We start from the raw sequence: 15,082 nt of genomic DNA on the forward strand, positions 1-15,082 counted from the left end.
AAGGTTCCACCATATGACAAACGCCATACTATACAGATAGACGCTAGTTACTGCGGCTGTAGAACGGTGGGACTGTTTGGCAAGCTAGATTTTTGAAAAACAGTAAAATGCGATACGGAAAGGGTTACAAGTCATGCCTAACTTCGTCGGAATCAATTCTCGCTTGTAATTCCCTTCTCATTATCTCTTTGACAAACAGCTGTCTGAATTTGTGGTGAGATAAGAGTAAAAAAACAAGCGCAGTATCGTTTTAACAACTGGCTTCTACGAAATCGCAACGAATGGGCCGAACGAAAGGAAGAAGAAAATACTATATATAAATGTATCTATGGCTACACAGGGTCGTTTCTCATCATCACCGTTGCTAAGCCAAAGCGACTGACGCTTCCTCCGTTCAGTCTTCTATTCCGACTCATCCTATCCTGCTTCAGTCACTGTTCATGCGCATGACGCTCCTGTTTCTAGAGCAGATAAAAACCGCTTGCAAAATGACATCACGAAGCCAACTAAATGGGGTTACAAGAATCGTAAAGAGAAGAAGCTGAGGAGACCCAAAACTTACCACTGACGAACAACGATGTAAAACGAAAAATCTATCGCTAAGACACAAAAGCATTAATTGTGATAGTTATTCTAACATTTTATTTCTGTAAAATCTGTTAAATTATTTTGTTATGGCCAACTATTTTAGTCCACTATGATTATTGTGGAAAAACGATGACTAGCTGCTGTAGTAATATTAACAGCCCTTTGTGTATTGTGTGTCTATCCAACTTTTCGACAGTCCACACCATTATTAAAATCAGTCATGATTATCTAACCAGCACCGTAAGTTACACAACGATTCCAATATCCATACATAATAATTTCCACCGGCCCAATTCACGAGTAACTTTAAGCGTTATATATATATATATATATATATATTATGATATGTAATATACCATACCTTGGGTATTGATAAGTTTCGATTTAAATGTTTAAAAAAAATCCAGCCTCGACGGACGTATATGATGACCCTGTACCATATCAGTAACTTCATGACACTAATAAAAATAATTTAGTGGGACTAATTCGTCACATGGATCTGTATACATATTAGCACAAAGATATAGCACGCCAATTTTTCGTTTCGCCCTCATATTGAACCATCATCCATTATTGTGACGTCATCAACCCATTTTTTAGTAAAGCACAATACTAGCTATTATAACGAAAAACTTGAGCTTTGTTCTTGGAACTTACATGGCAATACTTATTCGTTTTTATAGTGTAGTACTACTCCGCTAGTAGATATGATGCTGATACGAGAATATCATCATCACATTTTCCAGTGAAACAAGATCATAGCATAAATTGAGAGAATATAATGCTGATGACGTTTTGTGTTGAACGTGAAAGCGGTCGATCAATAATAATCCGCTATTGCGGAAAGACTTTTTTCACTGTTTTCCCGAACAGATCGACAATAAACAACGAAGATCAGTTATCATCTATCCATTCAAACATCCCGGCCAGAAAACGAATGAAAAAAATATTTTTTTCTGTTTCGTAGCAACCCAGTGAGCCAATCACCCAAACGCGCGGCCGACGAATGAGCTAGTCAGCTGGCTTGCTATTCAGTGAAAATACAAAAAACCTTTCCTGATTATATTATAGGATACAAGTTCGTTGGCTGCACAGGCGTCACTTTCTGTCTGTGCTGTCCGCTTTCGTGACAGCAGACGACAATTTTTTTCGTAGCGCTGAATATCCAAGTCAGACACACGAGACTCGATATATTCCTCAATAGAAAAACATGCACATCTTATTCGCACCAGTTAAGATGTACAGAACTTTCCTAAACAAATGCATAATTACAATGTTAATTACAGCCACAAACAGATGCGATAATTGGCATTTTGTAAAATGACACTAATAATAGCTTTTTTTTTCGAAAAATTCACAAATTAGTTTTGCCATCAAACGTACTAATAATTGCGCCAAGTACGATTCTATTTCTATGAAGATTGATCGAACTGTGTCAAATCAAGGTGTCAAGCGCTAACTTGCTTTTTATGCAATTTAAAGCTTGTTTCATGTGTTTTAAAAAAACACACTCACACTGCCGACAATTGCAGCCTGAGTAATGCTAGGCTTCTCGCCTTTTTTTGCTAATATGGCCATACTAGGTCTTATCTAGTATTTAGATATATTCATGCGATGTCTTTTGCCAAGAGGATTGTACCTGACTGGCGTTTAGGGCCGGCTTGGCCACTTAGCTTTCGAAAGGTAACGGTGACTATGATTTGATGCTTTTTGCCGTCGTCTGACAAAACGACACCGCAATACTTTAACTTTCTTAGCTTTGGCAGCTTTATTATTCCTTGGTCGCTGTGTTCTATTGTCTATTGTTGGTCGATGGAATTGCGTAATGACTCGTAACAGCGGGGCTCGGTGTTCGGTCAGCTCGCATTGGCCACAGTAGCTGCCGCCGCTGCTACTGCTGGTACCGCGTAGACTAACTGACGGCGGACTCAATCACTGAACTACTAACGATTAACCGACTATCTACCTGACGCTCACAACGACAAATGCGTCTAGTAGCACTAGCCGCAGTAATGAGCTAGCATTGCGAATCGAAAAAGAGAACAAAGCACATTGCAAGTATCACATCGTAACTGCTTTTGCAGTACGACACCGAGCGCGATTAACAACAGTCACAAACAGGCACACAAACTCACCGTGACACCTCCAGTCGTTTAAAACCGTTTCACAAATTCAATTCATATCAATGTTAATAGCAGTATCACTAATTTACTTCAAAATGAGCCGCACTGTCAGCCAGTAAAGAAAGTGCCAGACCGCAACGTTAGTCAAATCAGTCAATTTCCAGTAGACAGTAGGAATGCTGACGATAGGTCAATGTGTTCGGCAACCCCTGGCCTAAGTGGGTTGCAACGTAGGCCTGAAAAGTTTGAAGGATCGCACTAAATCAAATTGCATTACTGACTCGTTAAAGAATCGAGCAAACCAATTAGATACATGCCGAAATGAAAGGACCCTAACATAGTGCGTAACAGACTGTGTGCGGCAACAATGAAAATAACACTTTGTTCATGGCCACATCAGCAATAATAGCACCCGTACAACCCTCAGAAGAGCAGTAACGATCTTAATAACAATAGCAGCAGTCAGGATCGAATGAAGCCATCAACGATAGTGTAATTAAGATCCGTGTGTGTTTTATTATCATTGTCTAGCTGGCTGGCTGGGATTCAGTAGATGAGCAAACCCATCAGCGTCGAATTTCCCATTCATTGGCAAATTTTTCCATTTATTCCGTCTGCCAGTCAACAGACACTAGTTTCGCAATGAAGTGACTAGCCCTCAGCACTTCTTTCACACTCAAAACTAAGACCCTTTTTTATAATAGTTCTTTAGCAAAAACAATAAAGCAAATACCCTAATCGCTATCTGTGATAATGCACACAGCTCTTGGCTAACATTATTCATATGGACATGACTAAAATTAACTCTATTTTACATGATATAGAATGTTTGATTAGTGGAACATTCGACGTCACGTGAGGCTAATGCCTGTCGGGTCAGCTAGTGTACGGTATAAGGCTATAAGACATACGTGTACTTTCTTTGTTCGCAACCAATGAAGCAAAACTTTCGTTCCAGCACACGATCATGCATACTTGTAGGTAAAATAACTCAATACATATTGAGGATTCTAGGTGCCTTCTAGTGCAAGACCTAGTACATTGAAATGAACATCAATACAAAATAGTAAGTCCCACTTACGGTGCGGTGGTGCTCTTCTGTTTCTCGCTGGCCCCTTTTCTTGTCACTCTTGGCGAATTTGTCAATTGAAATAACTGGTGATGAACTTATTGTCCTGCGTTGTTTTTAATATGCTTGCAACGGTTGTTGCTGCAATCGTCGTCCTCGCTTTCTATTTCCTTGAATAGCAGCGTCCGGTCCTTAATACCCCGCATGTGGCAGTTGTGCTATTGGCCACCGCATCAGCCCCTCAGTAGCAGAGTTGGGCACAAACGTACACAGGTTACACGGTCAACAACAACAGATGACATCAGCCACCACCGTCATTAGATTCTCGCGCCGCGCACTCGGTGGTACTCTTCTGTATGTCCTTATCGAATCACTTGTTTTTTGCTTTCCCTTTTTCTGTGTTTCTTTTCAAATGCAACAAGTCGGAAGGTTACAAACGACAAGCACGTTAGGCTCTCTCTCGTACAGCTAACTAAACACGGCACACCTCGATCTCGTAAGGATGCGAATTTAATACGCGCGCATGCAAACGAACGCAGACATTGCCATTGCCTTCATTACCACCATCCATTCACCGTTATCCAACGAGCTCGATCGCAGCGGTCTGGCACTGCGAGACGACCACTACTTCAACTACAGCTTCTATATCAGCTGTTGATAGTACACCTATTGGCAAGCGATGTTAATTTTGTTTGGGTTCGTTTTCTGTTTCTCTCGTATTGGACCGCTGGCGTCGCAGTTGCGGCCTGCGGCGTCGCTGAGCCGTCACCCGAATCCCGCACTTCTATATACGTGATCTATATCTACTGCTCTCGCCCTTTCCGTGTCTTACTCTCGTGTCACCCTTCCCTCTAGCCGCGGCACGACCACGGCCTGTTTGTTTTTTCAGATGTGCTGTTAGAAGTAGTGGCAGTGGCCGCAAGCAACAGCAGCTGAGCAAGTGGCCGATCTACTAAATGCTTTGCCTGCGAGGCCCAGGCCTCGACACCAGCCGCCAGCAGCGACACAACACCACCTCGGGATGACCGGTTGCGATGACGGTGACCGCAGCAACCAAGCCCCGTTAGTCACTACTTATTGACTACTAGCACTGCTTGTCTTTTCTGTTGTTTAGATGGCCGCTTGCTGCTGTAGGTGTAACTGAGGCAGATTTGCGGCTTCTGTCTGTGCTAACTGTGTGAAAGGGGGCTAACCAACGATAGCGAGGAGGCAGCGGCACCCCAACCACGACAACAAAAACAGCGACCACTCCGCTCGCTCGCTTCCTAACCGCTGCTACTGTGGCCGCAGCTACTGCAATAGCTGCCTGGAGTTAGCAGTAATAGCGCCAGCAGCAACAGCAACGGTAGCAGCCGAAGGAAATAGACCAGCAGCCGCATAAACAAACAAACAGACAGACAGATAGGTCCACGTACAGGTCAACGCAACATGCTGCGCGTTGACAATTACCCAATCACCCAATCAGATACCCAATACCCAATCAGATAAAAATATCTAACTACGTGAACGAACAGACGCATAGAGTCAGAACGGCGGTCACAAAGTGCCGCGCGCTAACAGTCGCAATGGTAACAGAACACAATCGCAGCCATGGACAAAGACACGATGGAAACATGGGAATAAATGTAAAACGTTCCTCTTCTTCTTTCCCCATTTTTATAGACAGACAACGACATGGTGTTTTGCAATAACTCAGCTTGGTGACGAACGGCACAGCAGAACGATGACGTTCAACGTCATCGACTGCTGCCTTTTTGTTATATAGAGAAACCGCTGATCTGGCGGGCTGGAAACACCTGCGAAGCAATAATCATCGCCTTCTCTAACTTACGTAATCTAAACCGTCTTTAAATTACAATCGCATCCTTTTAAGTGTAGAAATGCACTCAGGACATAGACGTTTGAACGTCACATTACCTGGCTATAATACGTCAAGTGTACGCAAAGCATTTCCGCCGCAAGTCACTTCCAGAAAGAAAAGATTGCGTCTTTAGAGGAAAATGATATTAAGGGGGAAATACGCAACAGTATCGTAGCTTAAGTAAAGTTGCAAGCTGTGTAGTGGCGGAAGGAAATCGAATAGCCAACTAGCGGAAATATGCAAATTTATAGGAAACACAGGTAACCCAAATTTAAAACTAAGTTTAAGTTTGCAATTGCAAATCAAAAGTGTACAAGAGACGAGGCTCAAAGTCAAATTGTTTATTGTATTAAAAAGAATTTTCTTGCTACCAGCCATTGTACAATCTGAAACATGTTATCGCGAAATATAACAAGTATTCTCCATAGCACACAATTTACGTTAATGCAGCAAGCAATTGTTATACGAACGTCTAATTAGATTGCATTGCACACTAGAATGATTTTGCATAGGAAAACGATAATTTAGGAAGAACAAGCTGACATAAAGAAGATGGCTTTAACGGCAATCCGCTAATGGTTTGGCATTGTGATGTCATCTCCCTTTCTTTCTCTCTCTATCTCTTTCTCTTTTTGTGCACAATCGGACAGATCAGTACAAGGCACCACAATAATCACCGCATGTTTTGCAACAGATGAATGGCCCACGAATTGTGGTGCCGGTTATTAAAAAAAATGGCTTTTCCCGTCGTCTGATCATATATTGTCGTGTTGAATCGTAGGACCTGAGCGGTACTTTTTTTTTTCTTCATGGCTTGATACATTTGCAGGCTAATGAAATCGAATGGTATTAGGGGGTTCCACACAGCCACCGGTAAACCGGGATCCAATAGTTAATAAAGTTTATTATAGCACTCTGTACACAACACAGTTCAGGTAGCAATATATTAATAACAACTGCAAATTGCCGATCGCATACGATCTAAAAATGACCGCTGTATCTTGATAGAGTGCAATTAAGCGTTAACTCGCAGACATTCTGTTTAAAGCAGACGATATTCGGACACTCGAGAGAAGTTCGTATGAAAACTACGTTAAAATTATTCTGGGTTAAAGTAAGTCTCATTGCAAGGTGCCACCTTTGTGCGACGTATGACAAACTTTTTTTAAATGATTTATTATTCTGGCTCCGCAAGGGATTGCCTTGGTATCTGTCTCCATATTTAGGTCATTCAATTAGCTGGACTTTGAATAGCGTACCCTTAAGTATGTTTGCCTAATCGTAGATTTAATTGAGAAAACTTGATCAACCTAAAGAATGTTGTTCTAGTTACATACTATGCTGGTCCTAGATAATTTACTAGCCCGTAATTCGATGCAAAAAACTAACCTTTGTTTGTATAGTGTCTGTTCGTAAGGACCAGGCTGCCTAGGTACAATGTTCTACAGGAAGATGTACAATGTTGAGACAATCGTAATATGGTGAGGAGCCGCAAACAAACATTTTTCCAGCAGCCATGTTTAAAAATTTAAAAGGAAGTTGACAGGACGATTTAGTCTTTTTCGCGATCGCTATATGACGACCGCTGAAAAAAGGTAGTCTAGGTTGGAGTACGGGCATAGACGACGGACTTCGTTTCACGCTGGGACCCAGCCTAGCCGTCTGGACAATACCGGACATAAAACTCAAAACATAAAGGCCAATGAACATAACATCATAACAGAATTATGGATCAAGTATAACAGATTAGTCCAGTTTAGGAAAATAAGGCATAAGTGTTTGCCCGCAGTGAATACAGCAATTACTACCGTAACGCACCTCCGTTTTAAAGACTGGCTTTGAGTGGTAAATATTTAATGGCAGGATTAGTAGTACAATTACTCTAAGGTCACCATATTCTGATTCAAATGTGCTATCTATTTTTGCATGTCACAAAAGAGGTCTAATAATAGTCTCCTAAAACCTAAAATTGATGCTAATCACTTACAAAAGGTTATACTGTAGGCCACTGCAGATTAGTGTGAAAAATTAAGGAGTTTTTCTCGCGAAGAATAGCTCACACATTTTAACCAACGATCTTCACAGTCTATGATGTTAGAAGTTTGTCGTGAATCATAATTCATACAAAGCAAGAGCTGTGATGCATTCATTCAAAAAAAGAACCTAAATCCTTAGCTCAAATTAGAGATAAATTTCAATAATTTTTCTTATTCGTTTATCCCGTACACTTACAGTCGGTCAGAATGTCATATAAATTACGAGTAACAAGTGGTGAGCGCGCTCCAAACTGCAACAGGTTCCGTTGCTTAGTGCCTGACTTCCGCGGATTATTACTCATTGTCAGCAAATATGTCAGCGCTCTTTGAGTTCGTAGGTTGTAATGTAGCAACGACGAATCTATATTACATGCAGCGCGTCCTTGTAGGATCAGAGACAGCTGTTCAAAATGCTACCTTTAGAAAAGCAATATCGAATGTGAACATCAGCGAGATTACGCCAACGTGTTCACCAAGGTAATGTAGAGAACCTGCAATCTTAAAATAAAGATGGACCGCTCGAAACGACGATGTTCCACTGCCCTTGGACTGCCAGTAGTAACCCAGTCACCAAACAGATGATGTTTTGTGACGTAGAGCGCGCTCCCCCTTCCCTCTATAAAATCGGCCGCTGCAATATCTGAACCCTAGATTCGATCTGTATTGTGAATATTGTGTAATGCGGTTAATTCGAAAAAAGCGGTGTTGTATTAACGAGGTCGGTATACCCGCGCTTGCCCCATTGTATAATTCGAACTCCTGCGTGCATGTGTGCTTTGTCTGTAGAGGGTGGCATCATATTTCGTTTATAATTCGAATAGTTGTTTTCTTATTGGTTTTGTTTTTTTTTTTTTTTAATAAAAAACTGCAGGGTTTATTGATAGTTGGTTTGATGTTCACAATTCTAATGCCATTCGTTCACAAGCAGGAAGGTTTTGCTGGGATCGTTGCATGGAGCCGGTTGCAACATTACTCAACTCTATCGAGTTGAGTAATGTTGCAAACAGATTCGCAGCAATAAAGTTTAAATTAGTAAAGAAGGCTAACTTTTTAAACACCTACTTCTATATATGACTGCATCTATAATAAATTAAAGACCTTACGTGCCATACATTCTCTACACAATTTAACAAGTTCCAAAAGAACCTTTTCAAATTTTAAATATAACCCGTACATCAAATGTTTCAAGCCATTTTTGAAAAATGAGTATTCGAAGTAAATAATGCGATACAATGTCTGCACGCTTCTTTATTTAAAAAAAAGTTTGACAGCTAAAACCATTAAAATTATGGACAAGATATATCAGTACTACCCCAATAGCTAACTGGAGACTCTTATCGGATGTTTATGGTCAGTTCATAGCTAAACGGAATTTCCAGCAGAGTGCACTAATTTTACGACGTACTTGTTACTAATTGTGTTGCAATTTTTTTTGTTATTTTAGATATCAGCAAAATGTGATCTAAACATCAATCATTGTGTGGGTGTTGCGATAAGTTTTCTGATTATATTTACCACGCGGTTCGATGCATTCATTTACAGAACGGCTAAAACAGGGGTTGCCATCCTTGCCAGGTCGACAGCCATCGATTCTAAGTATGTCATTCACGATAGATACATGTTTGTCAGTACGAAGGTTTGAGACGGACCAATACTTTCTTGGTATCATCCCTATATTCCACATTGGCGTTCGCAGGGTTTGCTTGGCTTGATGAATTTTAGTGGCCTATAGTCATCGCAAGCAACACACATAACTGGCAGTGATCGCAGTTTTTGCATAAATTCTGTCTCTTGAATAGTTTTTAATCGACTAACATGAGATCCGGTTGTGACGATGATTTGTTATTAGGCGCGGGCAGCATGTATGGGTGGTGTGGGTAAGGGCTTTATTTCGCCCTTCCTACCGCCCGGCCTAACGTGCGCCAACCACTCCGGCACATCTGACGAGAACAACACCTCCGGCCGTTTGACTTCATCGTGAGTGACGATGACCGATGTCACTACCTTTCAGGCCCAGCACTCGACTGAATGTCGACTCTTGCCCGATGATGAAGGAGGCGAATTTCTGGCAGGTGCAATGGCTGCCCTAGTCAACATCTCTGTTACGTTTCCCATTAACAAGATTATGTTTCGTCAGATGGTGCATGGTGTACGAACACCGGCTGCCCTAAGCCAAGTGAGTAGGCTTTGGGTAAATACAAGCATATAATTACAGTAAACAGGAAAGCCTTAAATAAATTAAACGGCAAAGTTATTAAACAAACTAGACGCTTATTGCGGAATGAGCTATATTATCGATTACTAATATAAGTTCTAGGATTTAAGGATTAGTATGTTTGGCGTTCAAACACTATTAGGAAGGATTTCAAATGTGGAAGCAAGCGAAGAGCGATAAAATTCGCTGTAGTTCGTATGCATTTTAGCAAAATAAATGCTGATAAATGTGATGGAAATTACTCAGTTACCTGTTTTTCTTCTGTTTCGTTTCTTGCCGCCTCGCGCGATCGGTGTTTGTCATCCACGGCATTGTTAAAGTTGAAGAATGAGGGTCTCGTCACTCTGTACAAAGGCTGTCTACCACCGGTGATCCAGAAAACAATATCAACATCCATCATGTTTGGGACGTATGCCGCGTATCAGCGCTATCTATCAACTCATCTTCCGCAATTAGAAACTAGACGACAGAAGATTCTAGCCGCATTCCTCGCCGGAACGACGGAAGCGGTGCTTTGCCCCCTAGAGCGCGCACAATGTCTCCTCCAAGACGTTGAATACGCGCAACGTTTTAAAAACACGGCTCATGTTTTTTCAGCCATGAGTGCCTACGGCGTTCGTGAATACTACCGAGGGCTAAGCGCCGTATTATTGCGAAACGGTCCCAGTACCATGGTATTTTTTGGGTTACGCGACGTCGTGAGGGAAACGCTTCCGGTAGAACCTCCTAGTAGAAAAGGGCTAAAGGGTCTGCAGCCTGAGCAGATGTTGGCGGACTTCGTCAGTGGGGCATTAGTCGGAGCATTCGTCTCTACGCTGTTCTATCCGATAAATGTCGTTAAAATCCGCATGCAGGTAAGTCGCATGTGGACGATAATCGACTCTCATTATTTGTGTTGTGTGTAAAGCGTTTCTTTAGATCAGTCTGAACCTTAAGAGTCGGCTTGAACCTTCAATAGTGTATTATAGTGTAGTGTTCAATTTTCTTGCTAGCACTAATTTAATATCACTAAGTGCTTTTGCTGCTTCTGCTTCTTAAGTCCATTCAGAAGCGGCATACTTCAGCTAAACATTTTTTTTCGGCTCAATCTCTAGAGATAAATCTCTGGTTTGGATTCAGTTCAAAAAAACATATATTCATTTTTTCATTTAATGTGACCTCTAGTCTTCCACAACGTTCTGTCGTAGGTGGAATACGGTACACCTCACCTGTCGATGTTATCCGCACTCAAGTCGGCCTTCGAGTCGCGGGATCGAAGGATACATAAATTATTCTATGGAGTCCACCTCAACTACTCAAGAGCGCTACTATCCTGGGGAATCACGAATGCGGCATACGAATTTTTTAAGAATCAATACGAGTTATATTACAGGTAATTGTCGTTTAACTACTGTACACAAAACGTGCACATTTCGTTTTATAGTGATTTTAACGTGATGAAGCTCGAGAAGAAAGTGTGCTATTTAGATTTTATCGACTAATTGAAATTAGGAACGGATTGCAACGGAACTGGCAAGATTTGACCTACTCGTTAAATCACTAATTTTTTTAGCCAGGATACGCTTCGATACCGATATTTCGAGGTTCTGACGTTGAGTGCAGTAGAGAATTCCTGTCTAGCATTGTATCGGCTAGAACTAATCATTTTAATTTCGAATACGAAGGATTTCATAATATTATTACTAGAGCGGATAGTACATTCTTTGTGAACTCGTTATTGGGACAACCGAGCGATGTCATTTTTTATGCAAATTTTAGCTTTTTATTTTCTCCATGCTCTATTATGCTATTATATAGCAGTTATTATTGTATAGCGTATTTTATAGCTGTCTGCGCTGCATCTTATCGTATAAGATGCAGCGCTAACAGCTAGTTTCGAACACATACAAATACTCTATGCTATCCGCTGTGCAGGTAGATTTTCTATTCTATCATACAGACTTCAATTTGAAGCATCTAATTCCCTGCGATCTGGCAGTATATTTGGCTAGTCACAGTGCTTAATCACTGTTGCAGCGGACTCTAAACCTGGCTAGGTATTTTGAGGGGTAGCAACGCGAGAGGTAACGGACGGTGGCGCAATATCGTTGTTAACCAAGCATCAGCTCTAATGGTACGGCGTTATACTCACGCAGATGGGCTCACACGCCGATGCGTCATACGTAAAAGTTCGAAGGGAATGTTTTTTCGATGCTGCTAATATCATAACGAATACAGGACTCGGTTTAGCTCGGACAGTGGCACGGCAGTAGTTGTCTGTGGCGACCACAGCAACACCGACACGAACGCCAACAACAACAACAACATCAACAATAACACAGACAAACTTATTTGTCTAGTTCTTGTAGTTGATGATGTTACTGATGTTGCTACTGCTGTTGTTGTCGTTGGTGTTATTAACAATATTAGAATTTTATAATATTTGTATGAACGTTGTATACGTAGCACAGGAAGATTCGTAATATGCTTGTTGTTCGGCTACGGACTTACAAACTGAATTATAGACTACATTAGATTAAACATGGTCTAAAGTGCGCAGAGGTCTCTATGCATCTGAATATACCTACAGTATAGAGCACAGGCACTTATAGCGTTCGTCGAATGACCTGTATGTGTATCATATGAAACGTCAGAGGGGTACACCTTTATATCATAGATGAAGAAAAAAGAATGGCCAGTGTTGCATCTTTATAATCGCAATAGTAAGCACTTGCAGGGGAAACGAATGGTTGCAGACAGAAAGGTAGATGTAACCTAAATGTCAAACTAAGATAAGTTAAAGCCTCACGTAGACTTAGCCACGGACGTAATTAAGCCACAATCTTTGGTAGATCACACAAGTGAAAGTATCTATAAATCTACTATAAATCGTACAAAGCCGAATGTAAAATGGGAGACCTATCAAAGGCAATATGATTTGTGCTTTTGATAAGTATATTTGCCGCAGGCAACAACGCACCCTTATCGTAGATATATTTTTGTATCGTAGATGTAGTTGTATATAGTTATAAATATGTCAAATATTGTTTTCTAACGGCCATTTTGTGCTTGACACATGAATGAAAACACCTGCCACTAATTATGGTTGTTTCAGTGTAAACGTATACATTTCTTGCGGATTTTTCAGGAGCTGTTCTGAATGCCAGAATGAACGATGACAGAATTCACCTGCATGCGTCAGATATTATCGCTATTGGTGATTGATCACGTGTTTGTTGGCAACTGGATTATGGGGTCCATGCAAATTCGAGGTGTTATTATTGACAAGTGCATCTCGGCAAGTGGGTGTGCGACTGATGTGTACAGCTCAATTCAAGCCAGAGGGGCAAAGATAGTGTTTGCTTCGTATACGTCTTCGTCGAAACCAGTGACTAGTCGTCTTAGAATCAAATTTGTTGATCGATATTTTAAGAGTGGGTACATGTGTTGTTATTTCATTAAAGAGCATCGATGTCCGAAATCATTTTTGAAATTATTTTCATAAATATTAACGAAAAAGTTGCGTCTTTGCGTTAGGAGTGTATTTACGGCTGGACTATCACCAGCCGGTGTTTGTTAGTGGGTACGTGTATAGATAAAAAGAAGACGTAACGACATCATACCTCGGGTAGGCATCGTGAGGTTCATTAATGAAAATGGAAAACAAAAAGTAAGCCGGTTGTAAGGTTTAGGGGTATCTAGTTATTAATGTTCACCATTGTAGTTAGATGTGTGTCCCGGTGAACGTAAAATACAACCCTAAAGAAAAAATAGCCTGAGGATGTGACGATGATGCGTCCATGTACATATGCATACACATACAAGTATACTTACACGAGTCAATGATAGCAACCAAAAAGCAAGAGGTTGGGCGCCTTTGTATAGATCCTACGCGCAATGAATATCGAGAGCCGAAGTGCAATTGCCAGATGGTATAAAAAGGTATAGATAAAAAAGCCATATATATATATATATATATATATATATATATATATAGAATGTGCATGTCCAGCCACTGCGGTGGACCGATGTTATATTGTTTCCGATAGTTTGCTTATAAAATAGCTCACACTACGGGGTAACAGCAACAACTCTGTGAGGAGAGAAGTAAAAACTAATTTAACAAAAAAAGAATCAAGAAATAAAATAAGATAAAGAATAAAACACGGATTTGACGGATGCTGTTCACATTTATAGCTACGTGCCTCTCATTTCTGAGTCCTTAGCTTTAATATCATCATCTTGATGCGTATTAGATGAGCATCGTTTTTCTATATATTTTACTGTTTGAAACTATGCTATCATTCTAATTTGATCTTTCGTGTTTTTTTATAAGAGCCCCTTGCATCGTATCATATATTGATATACTTCCTCCCTGAATACATAACATCCAATTTCTTAAATTTGGTTGTACTTAGCAGTGCTGGCGCTGTTGTAAGTACAACTTAAGGGTGCACGATTGAGCTTTATTAGACATAAAAATGTGTGTGCAATTTATCCGGAGATTTTTTTAATAATATCCACCCTAATGTAAAAGTAAACCGAGTTCTTCACTGAAGCTGCATCGAGGAACTGTTATGAAAGCTTCCAAATAGGAGTCGTAGATCAACATTACTGAATTTAGTAACGATGGAAGAAGAAAGTATGATTTACTCAGTAAAAAAAAAAGTGCTGACTGGGACACACATAAACGATCACATTAAAATTAAGATCATAAGTGAGGTAATAATGTGAATTTAGGGTATATATATCAGTTTCGTTGTTGTTGTTGTTGTTGTACTTCCATTCGACAATATTGCGGCCGTTACAATTTATCCATTCTATTCAAGTTGAAATGGTTCTTTGTACTACGTTACCAGGATATCGCAGACAGTGAAAACAGTTCCGAATTCTTATAAATGCTGTAATGCTGTTTGAAATGCTGATATCACCCTCGTTTATTATATCAGTGACCTAAACAATAACATTTTTTAAATTAATAAAGTCAAAGTTTTTATCGCTTTTATACTTTTAACCAGTTCTTCCTTCCACTCTATAATACACTATACTTTGTCTCCGTCGAGCCATCTTCGTTACTGCTCAACTGAGAGAATTGAAAAAGTAAAACTTTTGATATAAACAATTGTGTTTTATTTTAGCATTAGTTGACCTATTCACAGACGGTAACTAAACATGTTTACATGGATATATCCTCCGTTTTTGCCATTAAGG

At 40.4% G+C, this 15,082-nt stretch overlaps 2 protein-coding genes across 13 annotated transcripts in view; one reads left to right on the forward strand and one right to left on the reverse strand.

Annotated features, from left to right (window-relative positions):
- Lpin (phosphatidate phosphatase LPIN) overlaps nt 1–5,067 on the reverse strand; it is a 28,138-nt gene extending 23,071 nt beyond the window's left edge. The window contains exons 1-2 of one of the 5 annotated variants that reach the window (XM_086984983.1): nt 3,793–5,066; nt 2,724–2,947 (exon numbers count right to left, since the gene is read on the reverse strand). The gene's annotated coding sequence lies outside the window, so the exon portion shown is untranslated. Of the gene's footprint in view, nt 1–2,723; nt 2,948–3,792 lie in introns of all 5 variants that reach the window. The other 4 variants (XM_022800036.2, XM_022800035.2, XM_022800034.2 and 1 more) reach the window with 4 other exon arrangements.
- Nucleotides 5,068–6,707: 1,640 nt separating this feature from the next.
- LOC111248177 (mitochondrial nicotinamide adenine dinucleotide transporter SLC25A51) lies at nt 6,708–14,878 on the forward strand. 8 transcript variants are annotated; one of them, XM_022800042.2, is made up of 6 exons: nt 7,970–8,154; nt 9,122–9,273; nt 9,527–9,853; nt 10,213–10,746; nt 11,080–11,264; nt 13,020–14,878. In XM_022800042.2, the coding sequence occupies exons 3-6, from the start codon at nt 9,665–9,667 to the stop codon at nt 13,048–13,050; spliced, it is 939 nt and encodes a 312-aa protein (XP_022655777.1). In that variant the 5' UTR covers nt 7,970–8,154; nt 9,122–9,273; nt 9,527–9,664; the 3' UTR covers nt 13,051–14,878. The 8 variants fall into 8 exon arrangements, with proteins under 8 accessions (XP_022655775.1, XP_022655777.1, XP_022655776.1 ...); XM_022800041.2 differs by having other exon boundaries at nt 9,220–9,273; XM_086984985.1 differs by having other exon boundaries at nt 9,220–9,273; nt 9,689–9,853.
- Nucleotides 14,879–15,082: the final 204 nt, after the last annotated feature.

The sequence above is a fragment of the Varroa destructor genome, unplaced genomic scaffold (genome assembly GCF_002443255.2).
Source record: "Varroa destructor unplaced genomic scaffold, Vdes_3.0 BEIS01000003.1, whole genome shotgun sequence".
Classification (NCBI taxonomy): domain Eukaryota; kingdom Metazoa; phylum Arthropoda; class Arachnida; order Mesostigmata; family Varroidae; genus Varroa; species Varroa destructor.

What these genes read in the sequence shown, in the direction of transcription:
- LOC111248177 (XM_022800039.2), top strand. Translation starts at nt 8,357, where the DNA reads ATGCGGTTAATTCGAAAAAAGCGGTGTTGTATTAACGAG. An exon ending in CACCGGCTGCCCTAAGCCAA is followed by an intron (nt 9,854 to 10,212) that starts GTGAGTAGGCTT and finishes GCATTGTTAAAG; the next exon opens with TTGAAGAATGAGGGTCTCGT. An exon ending in TCGTTAAAATCCGCATGCAG is followed by an intron (nt 10,747 to 11,079) that starts GTAAGTCGCATG and finishes GTTCTGTCGTAG; the next exon opens with GTGGAATACGGTACACCTCA.